Below are 14,739 nucleotides of genomic sequence, written 5' to 3'. Positions count from 1 at the left end.
ACATATGTTTCCCATGCCAATAAAGCCCTTAAATTGAATTGAATTGAATTGAGAGAGAGAAAGACATCACCTACAGAGAAATGAACCTGGAGAAGAGTCCCCTAAACAAGCTGGTCCCGGGGCTCTGTTCACAAACACAAACAGACCCCACAGAGCCCCAGGACAGCAACACAATTAGACCCAACCAAATCATGAGAAAACAAAAAGAGAATTACTTGACACATTGGAAAGAATTAACAAAAACAGAGCAAACTAGAATGCTATTTGGCCCTAAACAGAGAGTACACAGTGGCAGAATACCTGACCACTGTGACTGACTCAAAATTAAGGAAAGCTTTGACAGTGGCTTGCGAAAGTATTCACCCCCCTTGGCATTTTTCCTATTTTGTTGCCTTACAACCTGGAATTAAAATGGATTTTTGGGGGGTTTGTATCATTTGATTTACACAACATGCCTACCACTTTGAAGATTTTTTTGTGAAACAAACAAGAAATAAGACAAAAAAACTGAAAACTTGAGTGTGCATAACTATTCACCCCCCCAAAGTCAATACTTTGTAGAGCCACCTTTTGCAGCAATTACAGCTGCAAGTCTCTTGGGGTATGTCTCCATAAGCTATGCACATCTAGCCACTGGGATTTCTGCCCATTCTTCAAGGCAAAGCTGCTCCAGCTCCTTCAAGTTGGATGGGTTCCACTGGTGTACATCAATCTTTAAGTCATACCACAGATTCTCAATTGGATTGAGGTCTGGGCTTTGACTAGGCCATTCCAAGACATTTAAATGTTTCCCCTTAAACCACTCGAGTGTTGCTTTAGCAGTATGCTTAGGGTCATTGTCCTGCTGGAAGGTGAACCTCCGATCCCAGTCTCAAATCTCTGGAAGACTGACTATAACCCAACTCTGATCTGTACTTCTCCACAACTTTGTCCCTGACCTGTTTGGAGAGCTCCTTGGTCTTCATGGTGCCGCTTGCTAAGTGGTGTTGCTGACTCTGGGGCCTTTCAGAACAGGTGTATATATACTGAGATCATGTGACAGATCATGTGAAACTTAGATTGCACACAGGTGGACTTTATTTAACTAACTATGTGACTTCTGAAGGTAATTGGTTGCACCAGATCTTATTTAGGGGCTTCATAGCAAAGGGGGTGAATACATATGCACGCACCACTCTTCCGTTATTTATTTTTTAGAATTTTTTGAAACAAGTTATTTTTTTCATTTCACCACCAATTTGGACTATTTTGTATATGTCCATTAAATGAAATCCAAATAAAAATAAATTACAGGTTGTAATGCAACAAAATAGGAAAAACGCAAAGGGGGATGAATACTTTTGCAAGGCACTGTACAGACTCAGTGAGCATAGCCTTGCTATTGAGAAAGGCAGCCGTAGGCAGACCTGGCTCTCAAGAGAAGACAGGCTATGTGCACACTGCCCACAAAATGAGGTGAAAACTGAGCTGCACTTCCTAACCTCCTGCCAAATGTATGACCATATTAGAGACACATATTTCCCTCAGATTACACAGACCCACAAAGAATTTAAAAAAACTAATCCAATTTTGATCAACTCGCATATCTATTGGGTGAAATACCACAGTGTGCAATCACAGCAGCAAGATTTGTGACCTGTTGCCACAAGAAAAGGGCAACCAGTGAAGAACAAACACCATTGTAAATACAACCCATATTTATGTTGATTTATTTTCCCTTTTGTGCTTTAACTATTTGCACATCGTTACAACACTGTATATAGTCATAATATGATGTGAAATAAAGGGGAGGGAGAGAGAAAGAGGTTCAGAAGTTAAATGGAGGTGAATTGTATGAGTACTACTTTTTCATTTTCTTTAGCTTATGATAAGACTTTTTCCATGTTATTCACGTTCCACATTGTGTTACCAGGAGAGTTTCCATTGTGTTACCAGGAGAGATTCCACTGTGTTACCAGGAGTTTCCATTCTAAGGCAGCAATGGACAGCATGTTACAATGTCGTCGTCCCCCCCCCCCCCCCCCCCCGTTTGGTGATTAATGAGCAGGACCCTGCTCTCTGCTAGCTGTATAATTTACCTCATCAGCAGCCTCCAGCTTGGAGTCAAACTGACAGAAGATCTGATCCAGCTCCTTACGGATCACATTGGCCAACACATTCAACCTCCCCCTAGAGAGAGAGAGAGAGAGAGAGAGAGAGAGAAAGAGAGATTAACTTTCATGTACGGTATAGTAAATGTTACAAGTCTAATGAACAGTCTACCTGGGTATTCCAGTAAAGAACATGTTTAAGCAGCATGTAAGTAGTTGTAATGTAAACTGTGAATATTCCCGGGATCCCAGCAACCAGGAGAGCTACAACAGTAGGTTGAGAGCGGTGTCTAGTGCTACCGTAGCTATGCTACGTGTGGGGCAGCCTGTGATTGGTGTTTCCATGGTAACAGAACCTGTGGGGCATGCCCATGATGATGCTCTCCACTCCGTTCATGCTGGACTTGTCGATGATGGTTTTCAGGGCTGGGATGAGAGACTCACAGCCCTCCAGACCAAAACGCTTCTCTGATGACCACTTCCTCTGGAGGAACTCCTCGAACCTGACCAACAGGAAGTCATACCAGGTTAGGCCCCGCCCACTAATTTTACCCAGTCCAGAATCCAGTCCTAGAGTTATACAGTGAGGTCTGGAATTATTGGATCCCTTGATAAAGAGCAAAAAAGACTGAGCTATATTGTATGTAAACATTTTATAAAAATGATATTATTTTATACTAATACAATTGCTCAGGAAAATAGATTTTGTTCAACAAGTAATCATACAAAATCTCAAAAAGATGGTCAAAATGATTGGATCCCCTGTTTCCAATACTCCAGCACCCTCCCCTTGCGAGGATAACGACACTGAGCCTTTTTCTCAAATGTTTTATGAGATTGGAGAACACATTGGGAGGGATCTTAGACCATTCCTCCATACAGAATATTTCCAGATCCTTGATAACCTTAATCTGCGCTTATGGACTGTCCTCTTCAATTCAAACCACAGGTTTTAAATTGGGTTTAAGTCCAGAGGCAAAATGTTGATTTTGTGTTCAATTAACAATTTCTTTGTGGATTTTGATGTGTGCGTGTTTTGATTATTGTCTTACTGAAAGATCCACTTGTGGCCAAGTTTCTGCCTCCTGGCAGAGGCAACCAGATTTCTGGCTAAAATGTCCTGGTACTGGGTACAGTTAATGAAGCCATTGATCTTAACAAGAGCCCAAGACCAGTGGAAGCAAAATAGCCCCATAATGTCAAAGATCCACCACCATATTTTACAGTAGGGAAGAGGTATTTTCTGCATTTGCATTGTTCTGTGGCCACATACTGGTGTGCATGGCCAAAAACCTATATTTTTGTGTCATATGACCACACGTACAGACAGACAGACAGGCAGACCTGGTGGATCGAACCATTCTGGTCAGCAGGGTCCTCTTCTCCTCCAGGGTGAACTGCATGACACCTGGCCTCTCAAACCTCTGTCTGATCCACTGACACTGCTCCATGTCATTAATGAACATGAACTCTACTCCAATAGACTGACAGTACGCCATCTACAGGACAGGAAAAGAGAGGTGAGGTCAGTGTGTGCACTATTTTTGTTAGTAATGACTAAGTGAGTGTTGTACACGATACGGCGGATCTACTTTACCTCGAGGCGGCTTATGATCTCTCTGAGGGGCAGAGCGCTCTCGCTGCCCCCGATGAAGGTGGTGGTGGGGAGCCGGAACACCTTGTCCAGGTCGGACTCATCCAGACCATAGAACCCTGCCATCGTCACCATGGAGACGGGATAGGGGTGAAGAAACGAAATAGAATGTCAGGAGAGAGGAAGTGGAAGAAAGAGAGAGATGGAGAAAGACAGAAAGAGAGGGAATTAGAGGGAGAGCGAGGGGTGGGGGCATAGAGATGGAAGGCAAATATAAACATCAAACCTTCTTGATATCTAGAGAAACACACTATATTTGAATCTAAGTTATACAGACAGCCAAAAAAAACTCAGCATTGATTGGTTAAAAGCTCATAGAGGCACAACATTAATTTGATGGACAAAAGCAGGGTTATTGCATGACACAAGAGAGATGGGAGGGATAGGATCAGGTGAGAGAGCGGAAGAGATGAAGAGAAAGAGATGTGAAGAGACAATAGCGCAATACCAAAGTTAAAATGGAGAAGGGTGTTGGAGGGAGATAGAGGGGTGACAAAAATGTCATTCAGCGTCTAGAATACTGTACTTCTAGATTCTATAAATTATATTCTAGAGTGGTATAGCAACAGGAGAGAGAGATTATTTCCTGTCTGGAATGAAAGTGTGAGCGATGATGCAAATACAAAATGGCGGCAGGCAATGACGTGCACGTGATAGCTTAGTATTCTCTGTGACATCCTAACATATGGAATTGTTTTAAGATGGTCAAACCAAGGATCATTTAGCTATTTGATTTCGAATTTTAGAACCCCTTTAGGTATAAAAAAAGTATATAAAAAAGTATTTGATGAAACATTGAATTTGGCCTTACTGCTATTAGCCCATAGAAACGCATTGAATATCAGATTCATACATGGAAAAACAGATAGTAAAAAATTCATCAAAAGGAAGTTTGTTTTAAAATGTTGGCGGCAGGTAGCTTAGTGGTTAAGAGCGTTGTGCCAATAACCGAAAGGTCGCTGGTTCTAATCCCCGAGCCGACTAGGTGAAAAATCTGTCGATGTGCCCTTGAGCAAGACACTTAACCCTAATTGCTCATGTAAGTCGCTCTGGATAAGAGCGTCTGCTAAATAATGTAAAAAAATGTAAAATGTATATCTGAATCTGAGATATAAGAAAGATCAATATTGTTATTTATTTTTTACCCATACTTTATTTTATTTTTTTAATGGACACTAAACTATCTCCATATATCCTTCCATTCATTTTTTAAACTGGTACGGGCTAACTTCAGACGAGTCTTGTGAGGCTTGTGGGCGTCCCAGAGAAAAACATCTCATCTTGCCGTAGAGGGCTCATATTAGTGTGTAGGCCAAACCATTCAGATGCTACAGACGTTTTCGTGAGAAGACACTGCTGTAGCTCGGCCACCTTCCACTGCAGATGTGGAAGGCTACATTTGGCAGATGTGGAAGGCTACATTTGGCAGATGTGGAAGGCTACATTTGGCAGATGCGGTGGATTGAGACACAGCCCATGCAAAAAAACATCTCTAGTTCAAACAGACCTATTTTGATGTTATTTTTTTTTCTTCTGCTAATTAGATTTTCGCGGGGGCGTGGACATCGACTCTAGAGGTTTAAACAATATGGTCATGTTTAGATATACAGGGTAAAGTTGATAATTTCATAACGAGGACAGCGAACACTTTTGCAAGGCACACTGCATGGTCAAAGTGGGAGGAGAAAAGAAGCACTCCATAAAAACTTCCAAACGGTCAAAACCATTCAATTATGAGATGGGGGTGAAATCCTATATAGTTGCGCTGTATATTAATTGGCTATGTCATAGCTAATTTGTAAATGATAAATATTGATACATTCATAGCTCAAACACTTAATCTGCAAAAATGACAAGTTAATTAGTGGCTGATGGTGATTTCAGAACCAAAGTGGGGGGACAAAAAACAGGCTACATTGCCCCCTAATCTGATAGTGGTAGTGGGATGGTAGAGGCCTAGTCTCCCTTATGGCTCAACTCAGGAGCCTACATAGTACATACACCATAGACATACATCATTTACACACACACACACACACACACACACACCCACACACCCACCCAAACACCCACCGAAGTCAGCTCAGACAGATCCAGCTCAGAGAGGCCCAGCTCATGAGCTCCATCAGCAGCAGGTTTTAATTTAGAATGGAAAATGAATGTGTTTCTGCAACAAATGTTAGTGCATTGTTCCTGTATCGTATCGGAGACCATGTATCTAGAGACGTATCGAATCGTCTTGAAAGGGAAAGATGCACATCCTTAACACACTTGTAGGCACTCATGCACTCACACACACACACACACACTTCAGAAAAGAAAAACTTGGGACCACTCTACTTCTATCACTACACTACACTCTACTGCACACAGAGCAACCAGATAGATAGACAAGAAGAGCTACAGTAAGAACTAGGGAGCGTAGCGTTATGACTATAGCGTAGCGTTATGACTATAGCGTAGCTTTATGACTATAGCGTAGCGTTATGACTATAGCGTAGCGTTATGACTATAGCGTAGCGTTATGATTATAGCGTAGCGTTATGACTAGCGTAGCTTTATGACTATAGCATAGCTTTATGACTATAGCGTAGCTTTATGACTATAGCGTAGCGTTATGACTATAGCGTAGCGGTATGACTATAGCGTAGCGTTATGACTATAGCGTAGCGTTATGACTGTAGCGTTATGACTATAGCGTAGCGTTATGACTATAGCGTAGCTTTATGACTATAACGTAGCATTATGACTATAGCGTAGCGTTATGACTATAGCGTAGCGTTATGATTATAGCGTAGCGTTATGACTATAGCGTAGCGTTATGACTAGCGTAGCTTTATGACTATAGCGTAGCTTTATGACTATAGCGTAGCTTTATGACTATAGCGTAGATTTATGACTATAGCGTAGCGTTATGACTATAGCGTAGCGGTATGACTATAGCGTAGCGTTATGACTATAGCGTAGCGTTATGACTGTAGTGTTATGACTATAGCGTAGCATTATGACTATAGCGTAGCGTTATGACTATAGCGTAGCTTTATGACTATAACGTAGCATTATGACTATAGCGTAGCGTTATGACTATAGCGTAGCTTTATGACTATAGTGTAGCTTTATGACTATAGCGTAGCTTTATGACTATAGCGTAGCTTTATGACTATAGCGTAACATTATGACTATAACTACTGTTCCCTAAAGGAGGGAAATGAGGTACAACATACTATGGGGAGCCACACTCTCGCGACTTTGTTTGAAGGATCTACAATCACACCTGACAAGGCCAATGAAATCCGTGCCTCGCTGGAAGCCCCGCCATCCAAAGATGATAAGCGTGAGGCTCGGATTCATTCCTTCAATTTAATACCGCTCTTCATCGAGCCCAGGAACTGGCGGCGCGGGGTACAAACAGGTGTTGTACCTCATTCCTTCCTTCGGGGAATAGTAGTTATAGTCATAACGCTACATTCCCTTTGTCAGGAACAACATACTATGGGGAAATATGATCACGCCCCAAGCAGACCCCAACGGATATTAAACGAAAACGGCCCATGACAGACCAACCAGAACTGACACCGCCAGATGCGGCAGTCTGGGTATTATGCACACTTTCCCCTGTTCCAGCCATAAGAACCCTGTGGGCTACACTGGGACCAATGACATCCAAGTGAATTTTTTTTTTTAAAAAGTGTGTGGTGATGCCCAACTCGCCGAAGCACAAATATCTCCTATAGTCAACCCTTTAACCAACACCCAAGACGCTGCCAGACCCCTGGTGGAGTGGGCGCATACAGCACTAGGTAAATCTTGCCCCTTGCTGCTATATGCCAGGGAAATAGCCTCAACAATCCAGTGGGAGAGACGCTGCTTAGGGAGCGCCCTGCTGCGAGCTGGATTAGCAAAACAGACAAAAAGCTGGTCACATGACCAGATATCCCGGGTCCGTTCAATGTACGTGCGTAAAGCTCGCACCAGACACAGGGCATGTAACATCTGTTGCTCTTCAGAAGCAAAAGGAGGCGAAAAGGGAAATAGCTCAAAAACTTTTGGGAGAAAGGCCACATTTCCACGCAACATCACCTTAGAGTCGCAGGGGGCGAACTGAGTACCGGATAACAGGTTTAGCCGAGGCCAAAGGATACAGCAAAACATTATAGAAAAAGGCAGTCATAAAATGGAGAGAAAAATATATATACAAACATCACAATTATAACATGGGGCATTTATGGGAGGCTTTGTACATAGGACCACAATGGAAACCATATTTTCCTAAATGTATCAGACCTCTGGTATAAATCAAAGGTACGTTTCTCTAGGGGTAGAATAGCAGAAGCTTGAGAAAGCCACATTCTCGCAGATGGTACTTCAGGTGTGGACCATAATAACAATATGCATTTTTTGGCTAAGTAAACAAGGGTATTGAACAGACGTTCAGAGTCAAACACAACATTACAATCAAAGTGGAGCAAATATAAATAAGGTGAAAAAGCAAATAGTCTACCCAAGATCTTCTGGATGTATAAATTAATATCATTCCAATAAGACTGGATTCTGCTACAGTACAAAAAAAACATGCATGAAGGTATGAAAATGTATGCACTCACTAACTGTAAGTCGCTCTGGATGAGAGCGTCTGTTAAATGACAAAAAAAAAAAAAATCATCAGCAAAAATTGAAATTGTATGCACTTCGTCACCCTTAGAGATGCCCCTGGTGATATTACTAGACCTTATTGCCTCAGCCAGTGGTTCTATGACTAACGAGAACAGAGCAGGAGTTAAAGGACAGCCTTTACGACAGCCCCTACCGATAGGAAATCTTTCTGATAATTTACCATTTGTGTTAACTGCCGCTGATGGGTTAGAATAAAGTAATTTTACTAAATTAATAGAATGGTCACCCAGATTAACATTTTCTAATACAACAAATAAGAATTTCCACTCAACTCTTTCGAAGGCCTTTTCAGCATCGAGAGAGACAATGAGTGCAGGGTCTTTAATTCTGCCAAGGTGGTTTATGATAGTCAAAGCACGTCTCACATTGTCCATTCCAAATCTGGATTTGACAAAGCCAGTCTGATCAGGATGAATGAGGTCTGGAAGTAGGACCTCCAAACTGCGAGGAAGTGTCTTAGCTACTATTTTAACATCAACTCCTAGCAAACTGATAGGTCTAAACGAAGCGCAGTTTAATGGGTTTTTGTCATTTTTTTATATCAGGCTAATGGATGCAGTTTTCCAGGACTCTGGTATGATGTCTCTTTCGAACATATCATTTAGAGCAGGCATGAAGATAGGGCATATCTCAGGCCAGAACTTCTTGTAGAACTCTGCAGAGAAGCTGTCTAGGCCGTGTGCCTTGCCAGAAGGCATTGCCTTAATAGTTTCCCAAACCTCTTCAGGAGTAAAGGGAGCATTTAGTCTATATCTATTGTCATGACTCTCCTGGGTGAGGATCCAAGGCTTCAGATCAGCTTGGTAATGGCTGACAATAACCAGACCCCCTCTCACCCACAGAAGAGGGGAGGGGGGGCAGGGCCAGTTTTGACACCTCACACCCTGTCATAAATTAGGGAGGAGGGGAATCTCTCTCTTGCTCTTCAGTATTGGTAAAGGAATGTCCTTTGTCTCCAGAATACTTTTGCCGCCAAAACTATAACGTCCAAAAAGTGAATAATGGAACAATATTTCTAAGATAAGAATGTGGGGAATGGTCAGTGGGGATCTAAATGATTGTTCATTATTTTGTGATGTCATTAAGAATGGAATCAAGAAAATACTGTAACTTGGAAAGTATACACACTGTATGTGTCAGGTTTTCATCCTTTACGTTGTATATGATATGAAACATTGTGAGAGTATTTTTGTTAAGATAGGAATGTTTTCTAATGAGATAATTGTTTTTCATATAAGCTTTGTACCAGTCAGTAGCCATGCCCGAGTGAGCTCAGAGATCGTGTCAGCAAGTAGGAACGCCCCTTTTACCAAGACTGCATAAAGGCTTGAAAGACAAATTAACATCAGACCAGAGAGATGTGAGACGGTGGTCTACACGTTTGAAAATGGTTGGAATGTTGAACCTCAACATGAGGTGAAGAAGATCAACTCCCAGACTAGACCCGAACATTGCCAGGCTGCATATGTGCGTGTAAAGTGGTCCAAACTCTGACTATCCACACAAGCTAAGTAGTTGTTCTATTTTAACATTCCACTACAAGCCAGGACAACTAAGAAGAAGGACATTGTGACCTCTGGTGGACAACCAGAGCCTTACACCAACTGACCCCTTCCCCATAGAAGGATTGATTGGTTTCAACAGAGATAGACGACGGCAAACACGTAAATACATTCATGATTTCCTACTCCAAACGGGCGGTGGTTCGTGAGCAATGTATTATGATTACTTTGAGGGTAGTTTCCAAATGTATCAACGATAAGTGTCTCTGTCTCTCTTTCTTTGTCCCTCTTTTAGTAACCAAGCAGTCATGTTGTTCTTAGTCGCTAGGGACTTTTTCTCATGTATTAAGTGTGTATGTTATTCTGTGTTATTATTTAGTTAGCTAGTAAATAAATAAGCCAATTTGTGTAGTGCTGAATCATAAGTAAAGCTGGGGTTCGTGCAGATCCCAGAAGTCTGCGACCGTTCAGAATGAGACTGATAAGAGGTAATGATTAATATGTTGACTGTTTTATACATATTGATAGGTAAAGGCCTTTAGAGTTTATTCGGGAGATGGTAACTCTATAAACAACTTTGTCTGTGGTGCCCCAAATCCTAATGAGTTAATTGTTACATGATTAATTTAATCGAGTAACAATTAAACATAGTTAGTTGATTCGATAAATAACAGTCATCATATTAATTAAAGTCACGTCATGACACTATGCTCATCTGATATAGCGGGCAAGATGATCTTATTCAGATATTTTGTAATTTCGTCGTTCAATCTTGTACATTGTGAAGTATAAAGAGATTTATTGAAGTCGCAAAATGTATTATTGATAAGCAATGGATCAAAAGAAGTAGAGCGATCTGCCATCCTTATAGACTTAATTGATCTTTCATTCTGTTCATTTTTAAGTTGATGTGCAAGTAGACGGCACGGACGGTTACCGAACTCATAATATCTTTGCTTGGTAAAAAACAGTTTTTTGACATGCTTTGTATGTTCTAAATTGAGATTGGCCTTAGCACAAGCTAGTGAATTCCAGTTTGCCTCGGTTTGTTGTCGTTTATGAGAAAGTTCTAAATGCTTTACTTCAGCCTCCAATTTTTTCCTATTTTCCATTCTAAGCTTCTTGATCAGAGAGGCATGGGAAATGATATAACCTCTTATGGTTGCTTTAATAGCATCGCAGATAGTTGCAGCTGAGACAGGAGAGAGTTGATTGTCGAGCTAGTTATGTGATAATTTATATTTTATCACAGAGCAGAATCCTTCATTGTCAAGCAGAGATGTATTAAGTCTCCCATATCTCGTTTTGGGGATTGTTTTGCCAATTTTAATATCTATATACACTGGGGCATGGTCAGAAATTACTATAGAACCAATAGCACATGACTGGACTACATGCATGTAAGCAGAGGGCATAAGAAAATAGTCCAACCTAGAATATGAATTATGGGGTCTAGAGTAGAAAGTATAGTCTCTGACATTAGGATTTAGCTCTCTCCATACGTCTACTAAACCAGATGAATCACAAACGCTTCTGAGAGCATTTGAGGCTCTATGATTCGAGACTGGTGCAGTTGATGATTTATCCAATTTACCCAAAGTACAATTAAAATCTCCTGAAATAAACCCAAGTTCCTTGCAGTGTTGATTAAATAATAAAATCATGTCAGACATAGATTTGGGGAAGTCTGTGTTCGGGCCATATACATTTAGTATAGTAATATGTTGACCAAGTATATTACCTGTAATCAAACTAAATTGTCCTTCAGGGTCTGTATCTTGGTGCTCAAATATAAAAATGGGACATTTTTATTTACAAGGATGGCAGTGCCTCTTTTGTTTGAACTAAAATAAGAAAAGTACACCTGGTCCACCCAGTCCCGCTTCAGCTTAGCATGTTCTGTTGAAGATAAATGGGTCTCCTGTAGCATAGCAATTGAAACCCTTTCCTTTTTTAAGAACGTTAGAATTTTCTTCCTCTTGACCACATGCCCACTGCCCCGAACATTCCAGGAGACTGCTTTAAATGAACTGTTTATGTTACAGTAATATTAAAGAATAACTTCACCCATACTGAGTAGTGCATCACAAAAAACATACATAATATTGATGTTTGTGTAACCCTAAAATAAAAAACCCCACTGCCGAGTCCCCAAATGAAACGACAGAACCCAAAAACAGTACCTACCCTGTTTTCTGTCAAGTTACTAACAGGAAGCCCACTAAGGGTTTTTAAGAAGAAAAAAAAATAAATGTTTCACTATGTCCTATGTTGAATAAATGTGAATTAACATAGATCTATGGACATGTGGATGAAAAATGAATAACCTAATCTTTTAAATTGTCCTAAGCATTATCACTTTTGCACTCAAAATAAAAATAATAGTGCAAAATAATTACGTGCCTGAACACACACACCATACAGTCACATGTAGCCTAGCCTATATAATAAAAAATTAAAATTGTGGGTCTAAAGTAAATGAATATAGCCTAGTAATTACGCTCCTTTGCCTACCTTGAGGCCCAACTAAAGTAGCAAATTAACAGGAACGTCATTTGGCTTATTCATTCATGAAAAAATGAAAAAGAAACTCAGTTCTATAAATGAAAAGCTTAGTTATATTACACCATAATGCTTATTAACAATTACTTTGTATACCATGGCATGGTAGACAGTTCCATCCCGAGGTAGTTAGCCATCTATATGCGGTGCATGGACTGCCCAAATAGGGCAAATAAAATGTACTCACGTTCACGTCCATAAACTGACCATGTGTGCACCCTAATAACATAACTAGCAGCCTTCACAGATCTGGGTTCTGTGCCGCTGTTGAGTGGATATTGTCCCGGTAGAAGGTGAGTGCAGACTGAGGGTCGTCAAATGTGTGGCTAGCCCCCTGGAAAGTAATCCTCAGTTTAGCTGGGTGTATCAGGCCAAATCTGACTCCTGCCTTGTGAAGGTGGGCTTTCACATCTTCGTATCCAGCGCTGCGTCTTGCCAGGTCTGCCGAGTAATCTGGGAAGATATGGATCCGCTTTTTATTTTATTTTTATTTCACCTTTATTTAACCAGGTAAGCCAGTTGAGAACAAGTTCTCATTTACAACTGCGACCTGGCCAAGATAAAGCAAAGCAGTGCGATAAAAACAACAACACAGAGTTACATATGGGATAAACAAAACGTACAGTCAAAAACACAATAGAAAATCTATATACAGTGTGTGCAAATGTAGTAAGTTATGGAGGTAAGGCAATAAATAGGCCATAGTGCAAAATAATTACAATTTAGTATTAACACTGGAATGATAGATGTGCAAATAGAGATACTGGGGTGCAAATGAGCAAAATAAATAACAATATGGGGATGAGGTAGTTGGGTGGGCTAATTACAGATGGGCTGTGTACAGGTGCAGTGATCGGTAAGCTGCTCTGACAACTGATGCTTGTAGTTCAGCTGTCCTTTTCGCGGGAGGTCCGAATAATTTTCTCTTTGGTCTGGAAGTAATGTAGGCGGACCAGCATTGCTCTGGGAGGGCGACCGGGCTGTGGTTTTGCCGCTAGAGTTTGATGCGCCCTGTCGATGACTGGGGGCCTGTCAAACGTCTCTCCGCCGAGGACGTCTTGCAGGAAAGAGGCTATGAACTTGGTAGGATTGCACCCTTCCGTCCCTTCTGGGTTTCCGACCACATGTATGTTCTGTCTCCGGGAACGGTTTTCCTGTTAATCTAGACTAACCTTTAGCTTCACGTCCTCGGAGGTAAGCTCGTCGTTTTTGGTCTCCAATTCGGTAAGCCATTTATCGATGTCGGTCAATGGCGTTTCCATATCCTTTATTTTTTGGGTTTGTGTCGTGATAGTTGTTTGTAGTGTCGTCATAGTTGACTGGATTTCTGTCGTAATTTCAGCTCGTAGACTTGACACAGAGGTACGAAGTTCGGTCATGAAATCAGAGTGTAGTGTAGCCATTTCTGCGCGGAAGGTGACTAGCATCTCCATAACGTTAGCATCCGCCATTGTTGCTAGTCTTTGTCGTGTCTTCTTGTTTACCGTTTCGTCTCGTTTTCCCGGTTCCAAACATATCCAAGAATGCCACCCAAATGTAGGTGTGCAAAGTGTGTTCTCGTTTTGATAGATAAAAGGTTAAAACGTAAAAGTATCAACCCTTAGTGGAGAGGCCTCGGAACACGTCTTTACGTGGCCATGTTGAAACCGCACCCGTCGCCATGTACACTTTTAACGTGGAAAATGCCCGCCCCTGCTCGAAAAGCTCCAGTAGGAACATAAGGATGTCCCTCACAGAGCACTGAACCGGAAGTCCTAAATATCCGGCATCGTTTGCCAAACCTTTCCGTGCGCCTGGGACAACAGGTCCCTGCTCAACTGGAGTTGCCATGAGTCCCCGCCTAAAAGGCGAATGATCTCTGCAAACCAAGTCTGCCTGGTCCAACGGGGAGCCACAAGAGCTGGTGAGACAATACGATAACCTCTACAACCCTTCAATGCGGTTCTATTCGGATAAGCACGCCAAAAGACAACAGCTGGAGGGAGATATCACAAAATGTTTACACCGATATTGATATCAAAGAAACATGGAGAAAGATTCGGGACCGGTATGTTGGCAATCTGAAAAGGGTGAAGGAGACGGGGAGGGGAGCTGGTGTTGGTGTGTTCCCCACCGATTGTCAGACAACTGGATTGGCTTAGTGTTCATATGGAACATCGTCAGACAGACACCAATTTGCCAGATACGGTATGTACTCTTGTCATGCATCCGAGTCCTTTTATACAGTGTGTGTGTGTGTGTGATCTTATGTATAGCA

General features: G+C 41.5%; 1 protein-coding gene across 1 annotated transcript in view; it reads right to left on the bottom strand.

Annotated features, from left to right (window-relative positions):
- Positions 1–14,739, bottom strand: part of ogdhb (oxoglutarate dehydrogenase b) — a gene marked incomplete at its 5' end in the record, with an annotated part of 50,931 nt that overhangs the window by 13,927 nt on the left and 22,265 nt on the right. The window contains 4 exons of the mRNA XM_084160431.1: positions 2,079–2,169; positions 2,447–2,593; positions 3,435–3,589; positions 3,688–3,803. Of these exons, the coding sequence (XP_084016557.1) occupies positions 2,079–2,169; positions 2,447–2,593; positions 3,435–3,589; positions 3,688–3,803 (509 nt within the window). The remainder of the gene's footprint in view (positions 1–2,078; positions 2,170–2,446; positions 2,594–3,434; positions 3,590–3,687; positions 3,804–14,739) is intronic.

This window comes from Coregonus lavaretus (assembly GCF_964263955.1).
Source record: "Coregonus lavaretus genome assembly, chromosome: 4".
NCBI lineage: Eukaryota > Metazoa > Chordata > Actinopteri > Salmoniformes > Salmonidae > Coregonus > Coregonus lavaretus.
This window is presented reverse-complemented; position numbering and strand designations above follow the sequence as displayed.